Source organism: Camelus bactrianus, chromosome 32, assembly GCF_048773025.1.
Source record: "Camelus bactrianus isolate YW-2024 breed Bactrian camel chromosome 32, ASM4877302v1, whole genome shotgun sequence".
Classification (NCBI taxonomy): domain Eukaryota; kingdom Metazoa; phylum Chordata; class Mammalia; order Artiodactyla; family Camelidae; genus Camelus; species Camelus bactrianus.
This window is the reverse complement of record NC_133570.1, coordinates 6965635-6992890: the sequence shown is the minus strand read 5'-3', so window position 1 is coordinate 6992890 and position 27256 is coordinate 6965635. Positions and strand designations below refer to the sequence as shown.

At 33.3% G+C, this 27256-nt stretch overlaps 1 protein-coding gene across 12 annotated transcripts in view; it reads right to left on the bottom strand.

The window, feature by feature from the left end:
• IFT81 (intraflagellar transport 81) overlaps positions 1-27256 on the bottom strand; it is a 158273-nt gene that overhangs the window by 39029 nt on the left and 91988 nt on the right. For 10 of the 12 annotated variants that reach the window (XR_006720016.2, XR_012503708.1, XM_074356595.1 and 7 more), the window contains 10 exons: positions 26330-26494; positions 25696-25799; positions 24984-25164; positions 22639-22728; positions 20240-20305; positions 19816-19926; positions 18763-18847; positions 12949-13112; positions 11533-11628; positions 6796-6942 (listed from right to left, as the gene is read on the bottom strand). Coding sequence is in view for 10 of the 12 variants with exons in the window: in XM_074356595.1 (XP_074212696.1) it covers positions 6796-6942; positions 11533-11628; positions 12949-13112; positions 18763-18847; positions 19816-19926; positions 20240-20305; positions 22639-22728; positions 24984-25164; positions 25696-25799; positions 26330-26473 (1188 nt within the window). In the remaining 2 variants the exon portion in view is untranslated. Of the gene's footprint in view, positions 1-6795; positions 6943-11532; positions 11629-12948; positions 13113-18762; positions 18848-19815; positions 19927-20239; positions 20306-22638; positions 22729-24983; positions 25165-25695; positions 25800-26329; positions 26546-27256 lie in introns of all 12 variants that reach the window. The other 2 variants (XM_045506479.2, XM_045506483.2) reach the window with 2 other exon arrangements.

Sequence of the window (27256 nt, the reverse complement as noted above, 5' to 3'; positions counted from 1 at the left end):
AAATGACCAAAGATATATAAATGACCAAACATGTATGTGGACAGATGTTCAATCTCAATCAAGAAAGATGAAAATTAAAACAAAATTCTGTCAGAATGACAAAAAAATTAAAAGATCCAGAATCAAGTGCTGTTTTAAGTAAAAGAGGAAACAGATCCTCTCGTATACTCTTGGTGGGAATAAAGAAATTATACATACATTTTATAGAACACAACATAGCAGTTAAATTTTTTAAAGTACAAGATAACTATTATTATAACTGTAGGTAATATTTATGAAGTGCTTCCTATAAGCCAGCCACTGTTGTGTTCTGCTTAGTTATATTAACTGATTTAACCCTCACAACCACCGTATGAGGTGAGGACTGTTATTATTCCCACCTTATAGACAAGGAAACTGAGGCACAGAGCAGTTAAGTAACATGTTAAGGTTGAACAGAGCAAAGATCTGCACACAGATGACTCCAGAGCTGATTCTTTTAACCTCTAGAGAATAGCTTCTTCATTTACTGACATGAAAAATCTCTAAGACATGTTATTAAAAGCAAGTTGCATAATACACATAGTACACCATTCATATTTTTAAATCCACAAAACATTATTATCTATATCTGTATCTATCAACAGAGAGAGGACTGAAAGAGTATTCAAAACTGGTAGCAGTGGTTTTTCTTTGGAAAAATGTCTGAGAGGCTGGGAATGGGGGAAGGACGTAATCAAGGGGGACTTTTGTTTTATGTGTATTGTTTGATTTTCATATCATGAGAATATATTCAAGTATTAATTGTATAATCTGATTTTTAAAAAAATTATTCTATTTCATTTTATTATTATTATTTATACACTGGAAAAAATCCTACTTGGTCATGATTCTTTTAATGCACTGTTGAATTCAGTTTGATTTAGGGATGGAAACAGGTATTCCATGCAGATAGAAACAAAAAGAAAGATGGGATAGCAATACTCACATCAGACAAAACAGACTTTAAACAAAGACTATAACAGGAGACAAAGAAAGCCATTACATAATGATACAGGGATCAACCCAACAAGGAAATACAACGATTGTAAATATAGATGTACCCAAGATAGGAGTATAAAGCAAACATTACCAAACATAAAGGGAGAAACTGACAGCAACACAATAATAATAGGGGACTTTAGCACCCATTTTCATCAATGGACAAATCATCTAGACAGAAAATCAATAAGGAAATACTGGCCTTAAGTGACACATTAAACCAGATGGACTTAATAGGTCTATAAAGAACATTCCATCCAAAAACAAGAATAATACTAATCCATCTGTATTAGGAGTCTCCAGGACCATCCTGATGTTTAATGACTTGCTAGGAGAACTCACAGGACTCAGCATAAAGTCATATTCTTGGCTATGTTTTATTACAGTGAAAAGGTACAAAGCTAAACCAGCAAACGGAAAAGGCACACGGGGTGAAGTCAGGAGGAAACCAGGGGCAAGCTTCCAAGAGTCTTCTCCCTTAATTCCTCCAACGATGAGTTATAATAATACGTGTGAAATGTTGCCAACCAGGGAAGTTCATTAGAGCTTCAGCACCCAGGGTTTCTACTGGGGGCTGGTCACGTACGCGTACTCTGCCTAGCCCATACCAAAATTCCAGACTCCAAGAAGGAAAGAAAGCAGGTGCTCAACATAAACCACACTCTTTGTACATACAGTTTAGGCACATGAGCCATCCTTATCAAGGAATGGTGGGAATCCTTCTAAAATCCAAGTTCCCAGATGCCAGCCAAGGGCCAATCTTACAAGCAAGTTTTTCTAAGAATAGTTTCAGACCTGTTTGTTAACCCTTTTCTGCACTCCATTATCCTCATAATCCTTTTGATATTTAAATGCAATCCTATTATGTCTCTCTTTAGTTTTTTGTTCTCAGTGAATACATAATTAATTCTTTTTATGAATGTTTCCAGACTTGTCATCTGTTTTAGTCACCTTCATCTAGGCACTGGCTTGACTATGTCTCTCTTAAAACATGAAGCCAAAAATGTAAAATAATATTCCAGGCATAATTTTAGCATAAATAGGATACTGCGTTTTTATTAATGGAGTAAAATATTTTGATTTTTTAAAGACTGCATTACTAATGGGTGATTTTGAGCTACAGATAAAACTCATTCTATGACATTTTATTTATAATCCCATTAATGGCATTTCGTTTGCTTAAGCATAATGCTCCTAATTACCAAGATGATTTTGAATCACAATTCTATCATCTGTCCTTGACTGACTATTCTTTCTAGCCTCCTGTCATGTAAAAATTATTAAGGGTTCTGGAGCCAGACTACTCAATCCAAATTATGGTACCACTACTTACTAGCAATCTGACCTTGAGTAAGTTAGCATAAATCCTCTGTGTGCCACAGTTACTTTATCTGTAAAAACTAGGAATAATAATCGTATCTATCTCAGAGAGTTGTTCAATGGAATAAATGAGATAATGTATATAATAAGCTTAGCATTGCGTATGGCACACTCTAATTACATAATAAACATTTCTTATTAATCTATATTATTGATAAGAATAAACAGGTCAGGATCAAGGGCAAAGTGCCATGGCATTTTGGGGGTGACTTATCTCAGAGATAATAGCAATCAAAATTCTTTAGGAATATCAATTCAATGAGATTTATACTTTATTATGCACTTAAATCCAATATAAAAATTCAAGATACAAAGGACAGTTAGATATTCATTATTATCAATTTTTAGTTATAATAGAAGACTGTAGTCTCTAAACATAACCTTTTTGTCACCTATCAAATACTTGAATAAAAAGAAAGAAATCAAGATAGACTAGACTGGTAAGAAAATCTTTATCACTGAGAACATAATTTCAATTGTTAGAGAAACTCCTACCTATGTCAGAAGTCTGGCAGGATAAGAGATAAACACACTCCTGTGCTTATTCCTGTATATTGCCTACAAGGCAATATGATGAAAATAAAATATTAAAATGGTAGCCAAAGTATAATGGAAAGAAGCATTTTTACCCTCTATCTTTTATTAATAAGAAAAATCAAGGGAACACTAATGAAAAAGTCTAGTAAAGAACAAATACTTGTAGCACTTGTCATCTGAAATCAGAAGAGTTTAAATTCTCAGACAAAATGTAACATCTGGAATGTGAACTTTAATGGCCATAGGAAGCATCAAAATGCACATTTCAATACTGAACTTTAAAAACTTACTGACTTTTGAAGAGAAAATGACAAAGGAATATAAATTATGCATAATACTTGCTATGCTTATTCTTACTAACACAGTCACATTCCTAAATTTTTCCAAGAAAAGATTAATCAACTACATATGGATAATCAAGGAATGAAGGTTTATTTCCAAACAAATGGCTGTCATACAGTTTTTAGCAAGCTAACGTTTCCAGTAATGGCTGCCTACAATGTGGTCCTATTTAGAGTCAAATATGAATCTTAAAATTAACTCATTCTAATGGTGCCTTGAAGTAGGGTGTGGTGTGGAGGGATAAAGTGGGAGTTTAGGATTTGCAGATACTAACTACTACACATAAAATAGATAAACAACAAGGTTCTACTGTATAGCACAGGGAACTATATTCAATACCCTGTAACAGCCTATAATGAAAAAGAATATCAAAAGGAATATATATACATACATATATATACATATATGCATAACTGAATCACTATGCAATATACCAGAAATTAACACAACATTGTAAACTGACCATACTTCAATAAAGAAATTAAAAAAAAAATAGCTCAGTATTCACTTAGGAAGCACAGCTGCAGAGGCATTCAGATCTGGGTTCAAATCCTTGCTCTGCAACTCAGTGTGTGACTTCAGGCAAGTTACTTAAATTTCTCTAAGCTTGTTTCTTCACTTATAAAATGGAGGTACTATTTATCTCATAGGCTTTTTTAAGAGGATGAATTAGGATATATTGTATGTATATATTATTGTGGCTAAATAAACTTAACATAAAACTTACCATTTTAACCAATTTTAAGTGTACAGTTCTGTGGCATTAAGTGCATTCATATTGTGCGACCAGCAGCAAGGATATGTTTTTAAAGTGTTCAAGATTGAGCACACAGTTATTGCCCAGTGAACAGCAGCTAAAATAACTCATTAGTGCTAATTTATTCTATCTTGATTCTGTGTGAATTATTTATCCAAACAGAAACTATTTCATACTTATTTCTACTGAATTGCTCCCAATCTGGGAAATACAAATTTCAATTTTTAAGCTGTAAGCTATATTCCTAGCTTTCAAATTCTTCACCCAAGTAAATGACAAATATATAAAATTATTAAGCACTAATAACACTTATTTAGCATATAGTATGTACCTGGTGCTATTCTAAGGACTTTACAGGTATTGACACATTTAATCCACACAATAATAATTCTAGGAGGTATATACTAATAACAGTCACATTTTATAGCTGAGTAAAAAGAGGCTAAGAAACCTGCCCAAGGTCACCCAGCTGGTGGGCTGACAAAACCAGAATCTGCACTCAAACCAAGTTCTGGAGACCAGGCTCTTAACTATTCCACTAGGCTGTTTCTCCCACATTCAATAATGTGGGAATGATTACTTTTGGATGCCAGATGTCATACACTGATTTAGCCTTTGAGTTTCTCAGAAGCTTGGGCATCCATTATTTCATGTGTTCTTCCTAACGACAATGAAGTGCAATTACTCCCATTTTACAGATAGAGAAGTAATTTGCTCAAGGTCAACAGGAATATGTAAGAAAGACTGGATCCCATGTGGCCACTTGGCCACAACTGTGTGAATCCATAATTTCCCTGAGCTTCAATCAATTGTGAAATGGAAAAAACAGTAATATCTCTTACAAGAAGTAAAGAAATATATGTTTGCAAAGCATTTAGCACAGAGCCTGTATTAAAAGTGCTCAGTGAATGTCAGCCCTCTCTTTCATCATTCTTCTGTGACTCCTGGCATAGTATTCTTTTCAAACACCATGCTACTGTTTCTTGATACCCTCTCACCAACTGCATTAACAGATGGGTGGCAAAGAACATGATTTTTTGGTAATTACCATGTGATACCAAATGAAACCTCAGTGAAGTCCAGCTATATTATATAATTTTAAGTATAACAAACTTCCTCCCTTTTGTCCATATGGTCTACCACTTTATCAAAGTAGAAAACAAAATTGGTCTACCAAGATTTGTTCTTTATAAAATTATGCGTAATGTTCCCCAATACATTCTGTTCTTTTAGGTAACTGCCAAATGATTTACTTGATTTGTTCTAGTTCCTGACCAGGCATTATTTAAAAATTAAGTTGACATTATTATATCCAAAGTTATCCCTTTCTCCTTAAAAAAAATAGCATACCTTTTTCTGTCATCAGATATTTCTCCTATTCACCATAATTTGTCAAAAATAAAAGCTAATAGCTTGATACTAGGTCCTTTTCCCTCATATTTGCATAGAGGGAATATCTAATACTGAATTTATAAGTACTATTCAAGCCAAATATGGCCATAGTATTTGGTGTTTCTTATCAACTGGGCAGCATTTTCCTCAAGAAAAGATAAAAATGCTAGGAGTGGGTATGGTCTCTTATAAAGCAAAACTGCTCCATGTTAATCTTTTTTTTTTTTTCCTGGATAGCAAGGATGTCACAAAGCACACTCTGTTGGCTTCCAAGTATCATTTAAAATACTTACATGTCTTAAAGCAATCTGGAAGTGGATGTTAAAAGCCAAAGGAATTTTTCAATCAACTGCTGACTTCTGAAATCCACTACCTCCTCAATAAGCTAGAAGGCACACTGGGAGGCTACAATCAGGAGCCCCAGAGAAAAGTGGTGCTGTGGAAACAATTCATCTGTCTTTGGCAAAGTGAAGATTCACTGCCGGTTTGTACCAGTATGAATTCAATTACTTCTCAAAGCCAAAAATGAGATTTAGATTGGAGCAGCTTTTCAAAGTAGCTTCTGCTGAGGGTTGGTAGCTAATATAAAAATAAAAAGCTGTAACAAGTGGTAAAGTGAGGCAATGTTTAGGAATTAAAATATGACCTATCACTTGATTTGCTAAAAAAAAAAAAGGCACTGAGCTGAAGACAAGATATTTTGCTTCATTCATCCACTCCTTCTTGAGCTAACTTTATGAAACGGAGATGGGGGTTATATTTTTGGTGCTTAAGTTTAGCCATCTATAAATGACAACATTACTTGTCCCACTTATCTCATGGTCCTGACAGAAGGATAAATGAAATGACAGCTGTTAAAGCATTGTTCAAAATGTAAAGTATATAGCAATGTAAAACATAACTATTTTTAAAATTTATAAGCCTCTACAATGAAGACATTTTAATAGTGCTAGTCCCACTGGCCAGATAAACATTACTGACAAAGTTAGTTAGTGATGATATTTTTCTCAGCCCTCTATGGAATTATATTTATCAACAAGTATGAATATTTGTCTTATCTGTTAGTTCTAACTCATTTGACTTTACTTTAATAACTTAATACTTATAATAAACAAATTCAGCATAAATCCACTTAATTAAAAGGTGAAAATTTGGAACACTATCTCATAAAATCACTCAAATTTCTATCATTATATATTAAGAATATCTCAATATTACTGCAAAGGGTTTTCAGTTTTAAATAAACAGGCTCCACAAAATAAATTTACTTCCCATTATTGACAGTCGAACTAAAAAAGTGAAGAACATTAATAGTTTCAAATGAAAATAGTACTCATATTTTTGTCCTATTAAATACCTCAACTTACCTCATCTCCCTTCAAAACTTCGGTGCCATCAAATTCACGGGTCTGATTTGTCTTTACTGACACCTCTCTCTCTAGGTTAGCTAACTTCTCCTTTGCTTCCTGAAGTTCCTCAGCTTTGGCTTCTTTTTTACGAGAAATGATGGATGCCTAATTGAGCATTAAATATGAATGTAAAATAAGACATACAATCAACCTTCTATTATCTTGTGAAATTATGTACTTTATAGATTTCACTGAGCTAAATTTTCAGTATCAGGCTGACTTCTCCTGACCAATAGTGCTTGCCCTACTACCTATTATCACTAGTTATATATTTAGTATGAGCATGTAATGTATATCAAACAGCAACCTAAAAATATTTTGGAGGACAAAAGCCCTGAAAATACTGCACAAATCAGCAGAGAAACAAAAATGCAATAGTAATAAAAATATTAAAATCTTGTCAAGTAACACTCAAATGCTAATGAAAATATATTCTAGGTAAGTAAACAGAAGCTAACACTAAGTTGATTTTTTTCTGCATGGTAGGTTTCCTCTCATTGGAAGAAAATAAGAATGCTTTATTCTCAAAACTACGACACATGTCATCTTATCTAAATTCAATGTCCATGCTTTCAAAATGAAATGTTAAACCATCTATTACATTTGGGGAATTCTAACAAATAAAATGCAGGTTCAAAATCAAACATCTGACTCACCAGAGTCATGCAAATGTTTACACAATCCAGATGGCTGCTTTTAGCCATAAACGCAGCACTTTATATTAGTTAGCAATTCTTGGGGGATTTCCTTAAATGAACCATGGCTGTACTAGTGTAAGAAAAACATTAGCCGTCTTCTCAAGTGAAACAGTACAAATATTTTCTTCAAATAAATTTGACAAGAGGGGAAATTTCTAGTGCAAACCCTTTTAAAAATTCTATTGTCCTTCCTGTTTAAAAAATGAAAAGACAGGCGATGAAGTAATGTTTCTCTCTATAGAATTATTCCAGCCAAAAAAAGAGAGGAATGATAAGAGTCAGGATTGTATAGGAATTGATGGTATACTTTCTTAATACAATAAAATAAATAAATATAAACCTCAGCCCAAACCAGGATCTTATTTAATAGAGAAATATGAGGGAATATTCCACTTAAGTCTGAAACAAGATAAAAATGCCCAGCACCTCCACTACAATTTCACATTGTCTTGAAGGTATTTGCTCAAACCATTAGACACGAGAAAGCAATAAGAAGCGTAAGAATTTGAAAGGAAACAGTGGAATTTTCATAGTATATGGTTATGTACCTAAAAAAAGTCAAAAGAATCTACGGGAAACAAATCAATAGCTTTCAAAGATCAGTCAGAAAATATAAGGAAAGAAAAGCCCTCATTTACAAAAGCAAAAAAAATATGTAAGCATAAGCTAACAAGAGAAGTTCCAAAATCATATGAGGAAAACTATTAAACAATCCTGAAAGACCCAAAAATAAACTTGAACAAATGGAGAGACATACCATGCTCTTAGATAGGAAGAAAATATTGTAAAGATGCAGGCTCTGAGGTAATTGATAAATATAAAGCAACCGCAGTACTTTTAAAAGCATGATTTCTTTCCAGAGCTAGACAAATTGATAATAAAGCTTATCTGGAAGAACATACAAATAAGCATTGTAAGGAAAACCCTGAAAAAGTAGAGCAACTAGGGGTGAAGGTGGATAGTTTTATTAGATATTAGAACTTGATTATAAAACTTTTATAATTAAAACAGTTAATATGGGTACATAAACAGCCAGGTCAGTGGAACAAGAGAAAATCTAAAAATAAATCCAATAGCATTTAAAAATTTAAAGTAAAACAGAGGAAGAATCTCAAATTCATTAGGGGAAAAATGAACTTTTTACTAACTGGTATTGGGAAAATTGGACAACTGGATAGCCGTATACAATAAATACCATATATGAAACCTCCCCCCTAAAATACTAAATAGACCAAAGATTTAAATATAAAAAATCAAATCACAGAATTCCAAAAAGAAAACTTGAGTAAATTTCTCCATAACTTGTAAGAAGGAAAAAAATGTTCCTAAATATGACTTGAAATCTGAAATAATAAAGGAAAAAAATGATAAATTTGATTTCACAGCAGTGAAGAACTCTCCCATGGCAAAAGAACACCATGAGCAAAGTAAAAATGCAAATTTTTTTCCCAAACGATGGGAAAATGTTACATCTATAAGCTAGATAAAGAGTAAATATTCCTGTTATAAAAAGTTTGTAAAACTAGGAAAAAAGGCCAAGAACCCTACAGAAACAAGGGTATAGATATTAATCCTTAAAAAGTAATCCCTAAAAATTGAAATAAACACATTTGCAGATCGAGTTTTAATTGGTGGCATAACCATACAGAAGAACTATTCCAAGTGACTTTAAAACAGTTATTTGATTATAAGTCCCTAGTGGAATATATCCTAAAGACAAAACAAACTGAAAAATAATTTTCAGCAGTAATCATATTTTTGGTGGTAGTACCAGTACTTTAATTTTGAAACTGCTGTGTGTAAAGTATGTATTAAAGCAAATGATGAATTATGTTGGAGCGGTGAATTATGTTATATAAAGCAAATAATGAATTCAATTATGTTGATGTTACTGAGAACCAGAATTTTCAATGTAGGATAAGGAGAAAGATGTGAGATTGATGAGATTAAGTAAAAACCCAGTAGTCTGAACTGGAAAGGTTAGTATGAATACACGGTGTACTTAATGAGACAGAAAAAGAAAAAATACTTCCTAGCTCTGTTCACTGAAAAGACCTAAAAACAATGGCCATCCCAGCAGAAATAAGGAGTCCTAATACCCAGTTTGTGGTGCGTAAATACCATTTCCTACTACAACAAATGGGGTTTGTAGAAGAAAGTCTAATTCTAGGACTAGTGTAAGAAAGTAAAAGATGAGCCTAGAAATAATCATACTAGAAAGCAACGACATCAACAAAGACAAATACAATCGTACAAGGACTCAGAAGTTAACTTGAAAAGCCTTCTAGTAGCTAATGGAGCAATCTGAGCATCATTAAGGGAAATGTTTAAAACTTATCAAATTTTACTGTATCTATGATTCATAATAACATGAAACAGACATGCAACCAAAAAATTAAAAACTAACCCTAACTGATCACTTAACCCTAACTGATTGCTGTCACTGAGGAAACAAATGCGTTTTGAAGACCAATAAATAAAGGTAAGAAAGAGCATGTATCCTGACTCTCCTATATAAACTGTAACTCAGGGTAACAAAATAGTTGGAGAGGAGGTTTCTTTTCAGAAGTGGTCCAGCTAATAAATGAAGAAGTAATCATAGTATCAACATTTTCCAATCCCTAATGGAATTAATGGACAGGCAATGATAAGCAATGGCTGCTAACATCACAAAAAAAAGAGACAACCATACATTATTCCCTCAAAATGAAAAGTACAAAATACCACCTAGAAAGTATTCCTTACCAAAAAATTTAAAAACAGAATTTGTTCAAGCTTCCAGTTCTAATATATAGGAAATTCAGGAAATAGAGGAATGTTTTAAAATGACACCACAGGGTTGCAATCAGTAAAGCACCAACTATGGCAAATGCTACAGGATAAATAAACAAGTTTTTTCAATAAGTAAATCACAAGAAAATGATTAAATAAATGTATAAATAAGTGGGGAAGAGAACCTATAGATTAAAAGAGACTTAAGTGTATCAAATAAATGCAGTGTATAAATCCTATATGGATCCTAATGAAAACAAAGCTGCTAAAAAAAATAGAAAATAAGAAAGAGAAAAAAAGACAAGGAAATCTGAACTCTGATTGGATATTTCCCAATATTAAGGAATTATTAAAATTTTCAAATGTGGTATGTTGTTTTTCAAAAGCTTTTATTTTTTTAGAGATACAGTCTGAAATGTTTATAGATGAAATAATATGAAGCCTAAGATTTGCTTCAAAATAATCCAGTTGGGGCTGGGGGTCTAGACAAAACAAGAGTGGCCATGACTGCTATAGCTGAGGGACACACGAGAGTTTATCGAACTGTTTTCTCTACCTTTGTATATGGTTAAATTTTTCCATTACAAAAAGGTTTTTAAAAAATTCTAGCATCCTTGAATAATGGTTTGTTAAGTAGCTCAGTATCTTCTCAGGTTACAGATCATTCTTCACACAAAACTCTTCCTGCCTCGGTTCTTGTTATCTAAGAATCTTGTTATCTAAGAATCTATAGTTGTCATTTGACTCATCTAGAAACACATAACAATATATATACCCTCATGATTCAATATTTGTGGATAAAATGATGAATGCCTTAGCACTAAATTTAAATTTTTCTCTATGTGCAAACTAACTTTAAACCTGAAAAAGTATTTTGCCTTTAGTTCATTAAAGATTATATTTTGATTTATATCACTTAACCTATCATATAAAAAAATCAAATTCCACACTCAGATATAAACACAAAGAGCTCTGTCACCACAGCTGGCAGGTGCTCAGGAAACTAAGCATTATCAGATATATTGAGTTTCAAACTTGAACTTGCGTCTTTTGTGGCTTTTCCACCAATTCTTTGTTATAATCTGGAGATTAACAATGACAGAAGAACATTGATTCTTTACTTTCTTCTCACTTTAAGACTAATGATAACATAGACCATGTTTATGAAGATGTTTATCAACAAGATTACAGATCTAAATATGTGGGCCAAAAAGAATGGGCTTACCTGTTGCCTATATAGTGACAGTTTGCCTTCAATTGGCTCATTTCTCATCATTTTCTTTTCAATCAGCTGATTGATCTGTTTGTTTATTTCATTTATCTAAAACAGTATAAAGGTTAAAAAGGTTAAAACTCTCCCTATGATCACATAAACTAAGGGACATCTGGCCAAACAAAGCTTTGAACTTACAGTTGTTATCATCAGTGTTCTGATGGGAGGAACAGTTCCATTAATGTTATGAGCGAGTTGTTATGATTACTTTTAGAAACAATTTGTATTTCATAGTTCATGATACATATTGACACAATTTGATTACTTACATGGATTTAACCATCCATGTCTAAGTTATCCTAAAGTATTCTACATGAAATATTTACACATTGTTATCAAAAGGATGATTTCTAAAAATCTTAAGTTATCCCTTCACCTAGGCTGTGACTTTCAAGTAACTGTAAGTTACCACTTACAGCAAATCTTGACTAACATTCCCAGGGACTTAGTACAAGGAATTCACAAACCCAGCTGAGAGTTGACATAAACATCTGAAAATCCTTCCTGTTCTAATGAATCATCTATGGTTCTATGATAGCTGTCCTTTATCCTACTCGTTAATCTAAACTGTTTCCAAATGTAATAAAATAAAACTGAATAAAGCCAGTAGAAGCATACAGTCCTTCAATTAAAAAAAAATTAACTGGCTTTCAGTATATCTATTCTTTGAAAAGACTAAAATTATCCTGTTAATCCTATGACATTAAATTTGAGCCAAATCTGACTTGGACATCGAATTTCTATATGTAAATTAAAAGAATAAAATGGTCAGAACTATGTATTGAATTGCAGTGACTATTGAGCACATTAAAGGATTGCAATCAAAACTTTTCAGTTAATTTTCATGATATTTAATTATTATTTTAAAAATGTACATTTGATTAGTGTTTTATTTCTGGAGAACAAAGATGAAATATGCTATCAGGTTTCAATGAGCAGTACAAGAAAGTTTAGTAATTTCAAGCAGGCATAAAAAGCTAATAAAAAACATTAGCTTTAAATATAAAATTGCTATAATATTATTCTTGGAAATAAAAATGAATGATACTTAAAATATTAAAAAACTGCCATCTAAATGATTATGAGTATATATAAAACCATGAGTCAATCATACGCATTAATTTATACATCCAAGTTACTTAAGTTTCCTAATCAGTTGACTAGGTTTTCGTAACAGCATGTGGATTAAGTAACAGCATTACATGCTATAATTTCTCATAAAGAACAACTCATAAGAGTTGTCAACTCTTAGCACAGGTTAACTTAAGAGTCAAAGTAGCACACTACAGAGAGCAGTTCACATAATTTTCACAAGACTGGGGATGAGATTAAACTGGGAGCTATAAAAAGAAGATGATTGTTACTTACTTTAGATTCAAGTTCAAGAAGATCAGAATGGCCCATAGCAGGCTCTGAAACCACTTTTTGTAAAAAATGCGATTCTTTTTTCTTGTTCTCTAATTCTTTAGGAAATTTTTCAGTTACCATATATGAATTAAACTTTATCTCCTCCTCTAGCCTCTTCATTAAGCCTGTAAAAATAAAATAAATGAATGTTCAGCCCAAGAGAGCTGGTACAGTGATGCTTTGTAGAGTTTAAAATATAAGACCTGGATAGTAGGGCATATCCATCAAAAGCATTCTGTATAATATCTATATAGAACAGTAAAAGATTGGCCATTGAAATTTTTGATGTTAATTAGAATGATAATGAAGGACAATTTACATAGAAGAATAAATTACAGAAAAAGTAATATCATGATCATTCCAAATTACCACTTAATTCTTTTATACTCCACAATATGAAAAAATAACATTTGCAGAGCCAAATATATCATCAGGTCCTGTTTTGTCTTCTAAGTATTTAAGGAATCCATGAACCAAATTAAAACACAAATGAAATCTAACCCAGGTTCTTTCCTCTAGAAGCAGTCATTTATCCTTTTCCTTTCACAGTACTTATGATGTAATTTATATTTTCAATATTCATAAATGGTAAAACATTATAATCTTCAGCTTTAAACCAATGAAGACCTTACTAAAGGTATAAGTTAAAATTTGAAAAAGAGTAATTACCTATACTCATAAACATTTTCAGTTTTCCACGTTTGGTAGCTTTGATTTTGTAAAGTATTAATATACAGTTAAGTGGCAACTTAAATTACATTTTTAAGATTTAATAGTTTTCTTATTCTGGCAGAGTGCACAAATACACATACACACAGATTTTCAGTGAATAATAGTTTTGTTATAAATTCCCAGCCTCAAGAGATTTAAAAGGTTTATTTCAGATCTTTCCATTACACATTTACAAATTCTGGCTCGACTTTTTAAAACAGTGGATTTCCGGTTTAAGTAACCTACGTACGTAGATTGCATAATAAATCTGGCCTAAAGCCTTAACATTATTTTTAGTTCTGCTGTGCACATAATATATACACATATATTAATGTGTAAAAATTTATTAATGGCAAATTCATGAGTTTTCCATTCACCTCTATAATCACCCCCTCTCCACAGCCCATTTTAGGAGCTGGGGAAAGGAGGGAAGAGAAAGTGTTTAATGAATCACACTTATAATTAGGTAGTCATTCCTATACGGTTTCTGATTAAACCTGCAGCCTGGCTTCTCTGGCTATCAGATGACTAGTTTTTCCATCTTCAAGTTCTTAAACATATCATATGTAATCAGAGACACAAGGAATCAAGGTCTCAAATGTTTTTCAAGATTTAAAATTCTTAAATATTACTTTCCCTGTTTAAAAATAATCCATAGTAACAAAGCAGATTAATGGTTGCCTGGGGAAGAACAGAGAGGCAAAGAGGGGCAGGAGTGAGATATTACAAAGGGGCACAAGGAAATGTTTGGGGGTGGTGGATATATTTGTTATCTTGATTGAGGCTGATGGTTTCACCAGCGAATACATATATCAAAACTTAAGTGTATACTTTAAATATGTGCAATGTAGTCTACGTCCATTTTACCTCAGTAAAGCTGTTAGAAAACATAAAGTTACCAACACATTTTAAATTCTTCTCTTAAAATTTTTAACATATACCTTAAAAAGCAGATATATGTTTCTATGCAGTTTTTAACAAGTTATCTTTCAAAATCCTGGTGAAATTAAATATAAGGTCACTAAGATTTCAGCAAACTTTCTGATTAAAAACCCTTGGCGGGGATAAATTGGGCGTTTGGGATTTGCAGATAGTAGCTACTGTATATAAAATAGATAAACAACAAGGTCCTACCACACAGCACAGGGAACTACATTCAATATCTTGTAGTAACCTCTAATGAGAAAGAATATATATGTGTGTATGAGTGTGTATGTGTGTATAACTGATTCGCTAAGCTGTACACCAGAGATGAATGCAACATTGCATACTGACTATACTTCAGTTAAAAAAAACTCTCTAAAAAAAAAAAAACTCACTGATCCTACTACAACTGAATGAATAGCTTGTTTTACATAATAAATCTCACAAATATGTAGAGTATAAAGGTAAATTAACTTCAGTGAATGTTTTATAATATGGTTGTTACTGTAAAAAAATACAAATTATACTGTTACACTAAAACTTTTATGTTATTTAAGCAAATAGAAACTTTTTGTAAGTCATTTTTTGTTACTAAAAAATTTAGATGGATCCTGTTAAACTAAATGAATCAACTGAACATCAGCTTAATTTATTCTTTTCCTAGGCTGCTGAATATAATGCTTAAGGCTCTGCTTCCCAGAAAGATGTGAACAAAGAAAGAACTCCTTAACTTCCTACTCCCCACTTCCTGTCCACCCACAAAAAACACATACTGCACACATATCTTATTTTAATATTTTCAGCCATTTTTATTCTTACTTGACTCCCCTCCCACCTGTGGAAAGGGTCATTTTCTTCCTATCTAGGATTTAAGTCTTTACTCCCACCTCCTAACTATTTAACAGGTTATTTACTGAATGCTGGCTGTGTGTAATCTAGTGTGCTAAAGCATGGAAATAGAACAATTATGACTTGGGGACTAGCCTGGAGTTTAGTTGAGTCAGAGTCAGATATGCCAACAATGAACATATTGCAGTAATTGCTGTAGAACATTCAATGCAACACATGGAATACAAGGGAGGACACAGGAAAGGCTGTTACCAATTTTCCCTTTTTCCTCCTGAATCTTCAAATCTTCATTTGTCTGACTCTTTCCTCCAGCCTATAAACACCACTACACGACTGTCCTCCCTCAATTCTCAATCATTTGCACACACCCTCTCTTGCCTTCTTTTCAAACACAAGCAGTCAGAAGAAGCTTGCCCTTTTATCTCCACTTCTTTCTCTGTCATTCGCTCAGCTCACTATTATTTGTGTTCTTTCAGGTCACTGTGCATTGGCATGGAATGGCTTCCACTCCTTTACCTCTCCAGCTTTAACCCAACTCAACTGCCACACCTCCAGGAAGCCATTTGACTCTTCGTTAGGGTCTGGTGCTCTTTGCCTCTTTGTTCTCACTGAACCCTGTGCTGAGTTCCATCGGTGTTTTTGTCACACTGCACTGTAACTGCCCAGTGCTTGTTATTTCCCCAGTAGATTCTGAGCACTTGAATAGAAATATCTTTGCTTTCTATTCCCAGCACTTAGCACAGTACCTGATGTGTAGCAGGTGTTCAATAAATATTGAATTAATGGACTACTGGTTTGAGCCAATTATTTCTATTACTATTAACAATGCAACTGATTTTATTGTTTAGCGGCATCCACTAACATATTACTTATATTAATATTTTAAACCAACATTTCAAGAGATGCCCCAAGCAGAGCAAGTTTATTTGTCCATTTTATTACTAAATAGTTTGTATTTCCTGACCCAAACAATTCTATTTAGGTTAGACAGCCAAAGCAAAATAAAGTCTAACAACTCAAAAAGTGAAGTACTATTAGTACTGTAAATATCTCTTGATATTCTGTTTAGTTATCAGAATTAAAACATAATCGCAAAAAATATTTAACCTAATAAAATTAAGGATAACAAATATTGTAGAAACACATGTTCAGGCTAACATTTTAAATTGTATTAAACTGTATGGATCAATTGATTATTTTTCTGCACACCAAATCTTTCAGATTTGTATACATTATCTTCATTCTCAAAAATTAAGTGGTAAGTTCTAAAAATCACTTAGCAAGGATGGACCTATGTAAACAAATTGCTTATTGATATTAATTTTTAAATAGCTACAATTTAATGAATTTACTTTGAAGACGTCTTAATTTTTTACAGTAAAGATATGAAGGGACATCAAATCCAAAGAACACATACTGAGAAGATATATTATATATTATGCTAAGGAGAAAAAAAGCATTAAAATTTTTGTCTTGAAAATTAACATTCTCCTAAAAAGCGAAAACTTAGTGAATAAATAATCAAATGACACCAACAACTAAATGCACACCAACTTCCAGGTATTGCCTGGATCTGAATCTATGACTGAGAGGAGTGAGAGATTCTATGGAAAGCCATTGATTAACATGTATTTAACCATATACGTTGCAGGGAATAATATACTGGTTTCTTAGATATCAATTAAATATACCATGTTTCCTTGATTTTAAGGTGCCATCAATTATAAGACACCATCAACTAAATTACAACTACCATGTTAAATGTATATATAAAGTGTAAAATATACTCCTGTTGCAAAAACAATTAAAATTGGAAAGACTATGTGTCTAGAATCAAGGAAATACTGTATTATCTCTTTTAACAGCTTTATTGAGATATAATTTACCATATAGTCATAAAATTCATCCATTTAAACTGTACAATTAAATGGTTTTTTTAGTATATTCACAGAATCATATAACGATCACCACAATCAATTTTAGATCATTTTTATCAACTTCAAAAGAAGCCTCTATACCAACTAGCAGTCACTTCCTCCCCCTAAACACTCACCCACCAACACAACTGTCCTCCCCTACAATCCCCTAACTAGTTTGATTTTTATCTCTATGGATTTGCTTATTCTGAAAATTTCATACAAACGGGATCATATAATATATGGTCTTTTTGACTAGTTTCTTTCACTTAAGATGTTTTGGCAATTCATCCATATTACAGCATGTATCAATACTTCATTCCTTTTATTAGTGAATAATATTCCACTGTTTACTCATTCAACAGTTTAAGGATACTGGGGTTGTTTCTACTTTTTGGCTACTGTGAGCAGTGCTGCTATGAACATTTATGTACAAGTTTTTGTGTAGACATATGTTTTCAATTCTCTTGGGCAGATATCTAGGAATGAAATTGCTGGATCATATGGTAACTACATTTTTAACTTTTTTTGAGGAACTGCCAAATTGTTTTCCAAAGTGGTTGCATCATTTTATATTCCCACCAGCAGTGTATGCAGGTTCCAATTTCTCCACATCCTTGTCAACACTTTTTATTGATTGTCTTCTTTATTACAGTCATTCTATGTATTATATCTTAGAGTATAATATTTCACAGAATACTAGAAAAAGATAAATTTACCCTCTAACAGCTGCATATTTACACTGGAATATGTCTTCAACACCAGTGAGAGCTTTGTACTGCACTTCCAGTTTGCAAGATCTCCCTTCTGATGAGCGAAAAAAACACTTAAAAACTGACTAGGGTGGGTTTGGTGGTATAATCTGAGATATTAGAACAACTTATTCTCTATGTAAAGCTAATATGACAACAAAGACAGGGATACCCATGTCACTGGCAGAACCCAAAATATGAGAAAACACTCAGTTTTAAGGGTCCAGGAATTTATTCTTTTTTTTTATAGGCCTGGCATGAAAACCAATAATGCTATTTTTTCCATCCATCTTTCACATAACATCCTTTCTAAGTATCTTACATATTCACACACCAGAGAGCCTTCCTCCATGGTGGTTTTCATTACCTTCACTACCCTGACAAAACACTGAAAGGGAATTAAGAAACCCCAGGTGAACATTTAAGGGTATCTTCATCAGGGCTGTCATTTACTAGTTATGAAAAATGATGCCCCAAAATGCTGAGCTATCACTTGATGACAATTAATTCCCAATAGTTGATTGCTTTAAGGAAGACGATCAATTTAAACTAATATTCTCACTGATACAATCACCTATATCACATTACACGATCACCTGTATCATATGACAATTTCTACTTACTTTCAGGCTTCGCATCTGCTGCTGCATGGCGCATACTTTTCAGCTGGTTTTGTATTCTTTGTAGTCTCTGCACTGCATGAAATAGCTTTAAAATACAATTTAAAAACTCTATTACTTGCTTGAAACCTATCACTCACAAAGACAAGCAATGAAAATTACAAGTTCCACATAATTCTTGTGATATAAAAGGAACAAATAATAAGAACCAAGGAAATTATTATGCTAAACCAAAAATTTAACTGGTTCTCTCAATATCTTTTCATGTAACACTTAAAAAAAAAGCTTTTAGAAATTTTTCTTTAGTTATTTGTTGAATTAGGTGATCAAAGAAAAATACTTGTTAAAGAAATACATGCACCAGGCTTTTCTTGTTAAAACACAGTTTTCTCAATTCTAAGGAATGCTAGCATTCTCTGAAATCACGTCTCAGAATCAGAAGCTGATGCTAAGTAACCATTCAGGGCGTGGGCAAGGCAGCTCACTGCTGCAGTGTAACTATTCTGATGCCAAGTCAAGTTCCAAAAGAGTCAAACACCTAAACTACCCGTTTCGTAGGAACTGGAGCTGATTTGATATGTATTTTTAATGTACAAGTCTACTCAGTTTTAAGATAGATTTTTAATAAAATAAAAGAAGTACTTCCTGGACAAATTATTTTTTCTTGAAGGCAAAGTATAAAAACATGGACTGTGTGTGATTTTGTGTCTTTTCACAAAAGAATAAAGAATACTGTGATCAGTGGAATAAAATGAACGCTCTCATAGCCCCAGAATCTCAGGATACCCTTTAGAGATTCTAGAAGCTTTATTCACAGTTAATCTTACTGCTTAACATTACAATGAATATTCTGCAATGTTGCAACAACATGAATTAAGCGTAGACCAAAAGATAGTGTATAGATACATACAGAGGATACAGAACCCCAAATGTGGTATTGTTTCTGCTGTTGGTGGCACAAAATACCTTAAAAGAGTATTCTATCATGTTAACAAAGGGAAACAGGAGCTTCCAGCATTTGAATGATCATGAGAATATAAACTTTTATGTGGATACCTGATTCTTTTGTTCCTGTTTCTGTTGGGCAAGAAATTCTTCTCTCTCTTTCTCAACTCGAAGTTGTCTTGCTATTTTAAGCATCCGTTGATGATTCTGAACTGTCTCCACCTACAGTATGGGAATAAGTAGTATATGTTACTGTCAGGTTTAAGACAGACATTAGGAGGTCACATAACGCAGACATCCACTTATCATTTCCTTTTGGTAAATAGTATTCCCGAGAGATGACATGAAAGTTCCAGACTCCAGGTCCTTAAAAGTTCTGGGCTACTGCCCAGGGAGATTCCCTTCCCATCAATGTTATTTGAGTCCATCCTTAGATGTACACTCACGCCTTGCTTAATCTTTATTTGCATTCCTAAATCTTTGCAAGTCCTTAGGACTTGGGGCCAAAGTCTTACAGTGCTAGCTCTTGCCTTACCCTTTTCTTCAAACGTTCAACTCTCTTAATGAGCTGATCCTTTTCTTCCTCCATCGCACTGATATCCTAAAAAACAGTCAAGAAGACATTATAAGGAAAAGTATTCTTCATCTGTAGAATTCAAGTGAGGTTTTTATATGATTATGCATCTTCCATTTTCTTCACTTACAACTAGAGCCGTAAGCAACCAAGATCCCCTTTTAGATAAAGGGCATTTCTGTCCCCCAACCAGAGTTCTTTATTTGGCATCTTGGTGTTCATCTAGAAAAGCAACTAAAACAGGTTATAAAGTAGCAAGGTAAAGCTACCAACTGGCACATTTGTATTCTGATTTCAAATATGGGCACGTGATTTTCCAAAAATTTTCTACAATGGAAAGTGTGCAGGTCTAAAAACATGAACAACAGCTGCTGACATCCCATCTGCTCTATTAAATATCAAACTATATATTCTGCCAATTTTCCATCAAAATTGTTTTTAAGACTATGGTGTTTTCAGGACATAAATTTGTGTCTGGCTTTTGTCAATTAACCAAATTCCTTTCTACAAATAAAGACTTCAAACAAACCACCTTCCTTTTAATCAGCTCCACAATATTTCCAGTAAAAACAAAAAAAAAAGTCCTTACCAAGCCCCAAAACCTAATAAGCTAAGTCTCACAGCAATACTAAAATGAAAAATATACATGGTAGTCAGTATTGATACAGTTTGCGGAAATAGACACTGTTACTCCCTACTGGTGGCATTGTATTGAAGAACAATATCAAGTCTTAAAATAAATGTGCATACTTTCTGGCCCAGTAACTTCACCTCTGGGACACTGTAAGGATTGTCTTAGGTGCTATTTATATCTAAAAATTGGAAATGACCCAATTGTTTGAAGATTATTAAGTAAATTATGTCACAACACAATGAAAGTCACTAAAAATTATGCAGAAAAATGATGACTGACATGATAAAAAGTCATGATATGACATTACTTGAAAGAAGCAGACTATAACATTTATTTATAATACAATACCAAGAAAAAGGTTTAAATGTATTCACTAAAATACAAGTAGTAGTTATTGCTAGAGCATGGAGTTATGAATGAACTATTTTCTACTTTTAGCTTAATCATATTTCCTTACAAAGAATATGTTTAAAATAATTTGGTAATAATTAACAAAATTAAAATTACAGAATCTTGGTTATTTTATCATTTGAGTTCATTCACATGACATAATAGAGGAATAGGAGATGAACATCTATCTCTTATTCCATACTTTTTTATAAGTATCTACTTGTGGGTCTTTCTCTTGCATTAGATGTGCGTTCATCTTTCATATCTAGTATATTCAACAAACTCTTACTGAGAACCTACCATATGCAGGGCACTGTGATAGGCACTAGGGATATAGTGGTGAACAAGATACACAGACATGGTCCTTGCCCTCATAGGGTCTGAATATAGTTGGGAAAACAGACATTAAAATAATCATAAGTGTAATCAATGTTATAAAACAAAAAGAATTGGGGGAACTAATCTATCTGAAGAATCTGGGAAGGCCTCCCTGAGGAAGCAACTAACATTAGAAGTCCTGATTAAATGAGAAGATAAAGTTTTTATTTCTAAAAGTACAAAATCTATGAAAGTGAGAATTAGCAAGTGTTCAGAGAAAGAACTTATATGCCTGGTGAGAATATAAAGATATTTTTGGAGAACATTAAGTAACATGCATCAAAAGTCCTAAAAGTTCTCATATGCTTTAATAAGAATTCCACTTCTAGAAATTTATTCTAAGGAAACAATCACAGATATCCCAAAGTAAATTTATGTAGAAGATAATCAGAGCATTATCTATAACAGAAAGAAATGAAAACAAAACACTAAAAATGGTTAAACTATCTGTACCATGGAGTATTATTTAGTCATTAAAAATCATATTGTAGAAAGATAACCATGGGAATATATTCACAATGTAATGATTAAAAAATAATAAGATACAAATAATTATGGATACAGCGTGATCCCAAATACACACACATATACACACACAAAACCTGAAAGGATATAGTACAACAAAGTGCTAACAATTGGATCTTTTCCTTCTTTGTTCTTTTCTCTATTTTCTATAACATATATCCAATGTATATATGTTAGATAAAGACCCAAAATTAAATTACTTTTAATCCATGGTAATGGTCTACATAGTGCATAAGAATCCATTATGAATTCAGCCTGGCCTCATTAATTTCTTCAGTAAAGAACCAGCAAACGCCCTACAAGAGAAAATCTGCCATTTGCTATCACTAGTTTCCATATAGTCTTAAGACTCATACTGAATTAACTAAAAATAAAATTGCTAAATCTAATATTATTCAAATCCAGAAAAATTATGATGCTTTTTTTCCTTTACCCTTCGTATTTCTGCTGTAGAAAATCCAGATGCCTTGAGCTGTTCACATTCTTTATGCAAAGTTTTAAAGGCTTCCATCAACTCTTCATACTAAAAGAACAAGTTGAAAAAATGATAAACTAATGACTAGATTCAGTAGGCTTTTCTTTTTTCTATTTTTTATTTTTATTATTTTTAGTAGGCTTCTCTTAATAAAGTTATCTATTAACCTACAGTGATTACTTAAATCATTATAGAATAGCATTAAAATACATCCTTAAACATTTATATAGGACACAAAAAAGTAGGTGTATATTATCCAGTCACTAAAGACTTCTCTGGTTACTTTCCTAACTCACATTCTGTACTCTAGCCATGTTGGTATTCTTTCAATCCCTGGAATAGTCCATACTCTCACCTTCGATTTCCACACCCTATTCCTCTGAGAATACCTGTGACCCCCTCACCCCCAGCCTGGGTATCTCTTATTCATCCTCCAGGTCTAAGCATAGACCTCACTATCCTCAAAGAGCCTTCTCTAGCCCTGTATCTATCCTATATCAGAGTATCATGATATCAGAGTAAATACCGTATAAAATTGTAATTGCTAGTTACTGGTCTGCCTCCCTCCTTTAGACAGTGAGAGCCAGGAGGACAAAGATCATATTACTCATGTAGACTTCTGTATCCCTGGGGCCTAGAATAGTGCATAACTGATAAAAGTTTTCAATAAAAAATAGCTGAATGAATGAAAAAAATCTCAACTCTTATCCAAAATTTTTTTAAATAGTATTTTTGGTGGATAATGACAGGAAATTAATAACATTTTTTCTTCACTGATAATATCCTGCAAATCTGTAAATCAATGATTCTAAAACTCTTCATTCAGAAAGACAATGTGCATTTTTAATCAGGCTCTCTGCTAAATGACTGGCTAACTGTGTAAGTCATTTTATATACACAACTCAAAAGATGCTTCAAGAACAAATATGTCTTTATTATTATTAATTTTCCATTAATAATTAGCTGGGCATATTTAGTAAAAACTATTAATAAACTTCCTCCAGAGGCATTAGTTTTTATCCAATTTATTGACGGGGGATGGCAGGGAAGAGAAAATACTTCATGTTTTCACTTCTCTACTTCTCACATAATGTAAAGTCTTCAAAGTAAGGGCTGTGGTGGTCTCATTCTGCTGTACTTTTCTCATGGCTTCTAATGTAAAGTTTGACATAATTATTTGCATAAAACTTTCAACCCTAGAAATGTCTTAAGAGATCAATACTGACTCTTTTGAGTGACCACCATGGCTACGCAAAATAACATAATATATGGATGAAAATTCAACATTCAGTTGATCATTTTGTTTCAATGCAAAATTTTGGGCACATACCATATAGAAGCAACCCTACAAAACCCTGGAGAAAAACAAAGATGGATAAAACATGATACCTGTCTTCATAGACCTCACAATCCATTGGGGAGAGAGACTGACAAACTGTTCACAACATACGGGCACAAATAAGTCCATGTACCCACTATGGAACAAAAACACAAAGTGCTAAACAGAGGTTTTTTTTTTCCTTCCAAACCAAAGTCCTTTCAAATCTTAAGCCTGAATCCTCTCCTTCCATAATCTTTGATGGGCAATGCTTTGAAATCCCAGGACCAGGAGTGAGCCCAGCCAGAATCCTGAGCAGTCAAGAGCTTTAAGACCTTAAGGCCAGAACCCAGTATCACCCCAAAACTCGGGTGAGGAAACAGCACTGAAATTTCAAATTCCTGGTCCTTTCTCTACCTTCTGCCTGCTTGAGACCTTCTTTTGAGAGCACAAGCCTGGCTTCTTTGCCTACACACAATCTTTAAAGGTGCTCACATGTCCCAATTTAACTGGGGTAGTGTCAGTTCACATCTTTTGCTCTGGTGTAACTTTTTTTTTTAAATTTTATTTTATTGAGTTATAGTCAGTTTACAATGTTGTGTCTGGTGTAATTATTTTGATAGTCCTTTTTCTCTCTGATTTGGATGACAAATTGTAATAGTCACTAACTGATCAACAAAGTGCTCTGCAGTTCCAAGTCCAGGATCCTATCTACCCACATTTCTTAAATAATAAATTAAATTTTAAAATCCTAATTTTAGGGTTTTTTGCTAACCACATACTTTAATCATCAAAATGGTATTTGTGTACAGTCAATATTTTCATACATGATTACAGTTGAACGTTAGCTGATAACTTATTTTACCTTGGTGCCCCAGGTAATACAGATAGCAAATAAACTTAAGAGAGATCAACATATATTTCAACATGTACACCTTGCAACCCACTACAGATAGCTTAAAAATACCATTTATATATTATATACCTGTTTATTGGTATCAGCCACAGTTTCATCCTGAAGAAACTCACTTGGTACCTCAAGTTTTATTAAAAAACGAGCTAAATATGCTCTTTTCTTCAGTTCATTAGTCCTCTGAAGAAGCCAGTGGAGCACTGGATAAATTACAGGTTTACTTCCAATCACCAGGCCCTGACGAAAGGTACTCCTATAAAAAGAAAATAAACACACAGAGGCTTGTAAGTAAACCTTGAAAAGAGATTAACAATTGCTCAAAATCCAATTTACAATTTCCTGATGACTTTCCATGACTTTTTAAAAAAATAAAACCAAGGCTATTCTAAAGTCAGTCTGCACATTAACAATTATAAAATTAGGCCCACAATATTTCACTGGAATATATGGGGAGGTTGCTTTGGAACCATTAACTGGCGTGGTCAGCCTTAATACTTCACTTCATTTACTGGGCAGCTTTAAGTTATTGTTTTATGGTAGATAAATGAAAAAATGGAATAGTGGATTTGCCTGACTTTTCTGATTAGGAGAAAGAACTGACCCACTTAAGACGTCTGCGTGACAAAATAACATTAAAAGTTCAAGATTATTTTGAAATTCAGCGATGTTTTGAGGCCACTGACTTGGGGAGTACAGGTATTGCCTAGAAAGACTGACTGTAGCCTATGAAGGTTTGGCTACTAAAGCACAGCTCTAAGAAAGCATCACTTGATCAGATTCTTACATGTCCGTGGCATTTCCTGGAGGTTTGTATTTAAGGATACCAAGAAGGCTCAACATCCGTTTGGCTGTCTGCTCTGGCATCTCCTCTCGGATATCCACAACTTGCTAACAAATAAAGAAATTGAAAAAAAAAAAACGTTGTTATTGTGTATCTAACAAAGAACAATATTTAATCCCACTGACAAAACTGTTCTGCTAGAGCATAATAGTCACAATGGGGTCTCTTCATAAAAACAGATCAAGTATGGAGGCCCTAGATTCCAAGTGAGGGTACACACAAGTCAAATCAGGATTCATATTAAGAAGGTCAAGTTTAAAAAAGCCTCCAGTGGAAAAGGCCGGTGTATGAGAGACATGAGCTAACTTGCAATACAATAAAACCTTTTGTACGAGCACTTTCATTCCAGGACCAAATCTATTTATGTTTGGAAGCAGACAAATAATTTCTAAATAAGGTACAAGTAGATAATTTATTTTTGAGGTAGTAGAGAAAACTTAAAAGCACTACCATTTTACAGGCATGAAAAATTAGGCCCAGAGAGGTTAAGTAATTTGCCCAATACTCACAGATATTTAGTGGCAGAAACGGACTTTCTTGCTGCCCTTTTCATCACAGAGAAAGAGAAAATTCTTACCTTTGGGTCAATCTCAGCCAGAACATCATTGAGAACTTGTAATAGTTGCATTGGCTCCAGGGAATCAAATGTGATTAAATTATAGTTCTTCCTAAAAGGCTCCTTATTGAGATTGTCCACGATGAATTTGATTTGATCACTCATAATTAGGCCTTATAATTTAAACTAAAGAATAAAAATACAGGAAAAAAAATCCAATTTGTTGGTAACAAAGTTCTGTGTTAACAAAAATACAGTAAACAAAAAATCAGTATTAAGTTCATAAGAAGTAGGCATAGAAAGTATAATTCTACATGGCATGCAAACTGCTGTGGAAAGGATTATTTTGTTGAAAGAAATTAGAGTATGCAGACTTTATTATGAATACTGTTAACACTTAATGCTGTGTGTTTTTATATATGCATCTGGTGTAATAACAATCACATGAATTAACATCAAATTAACATAGACAAATGAATAATAAATCCCACCTACACTAACATTTCTCCCATTCAGCTCCACAACTTCTACTCAAGGATAAAAACTTGTTAGCCTGTAGACATGCTTCTAATTTTTTTTCTTTATTAGCAGTCCACATTAATCCAAATTTCCAATTTCTCTTGAAAATCAGATCTGGCAACCCTGGGTCCACTTGGTATAAGGCCACAGCCGTCTGAAACTGGGGAGAGGCTGCAAGCTTCAGCCTGGGTATGTGCTTTTCGGGTGTGTTTTGTTTTCCTCCCCTGCTACTCTTTACTCACTGACGTTATTGGCTTGGCCTTGTAGGCACTGGCTCTAGTAACTCAGGCCTTCATCTCCTTTGCCTTCAATAGTTCGGGTCTCTGCCTCTCACATTCCAAATCATTTGTAGGCTTCTGACTGCCTACAAAATAAAGTCCAAAGTCCTGGATTTTGAGACTCTTTAAGATCTAGCTCAATTTCGCCTTT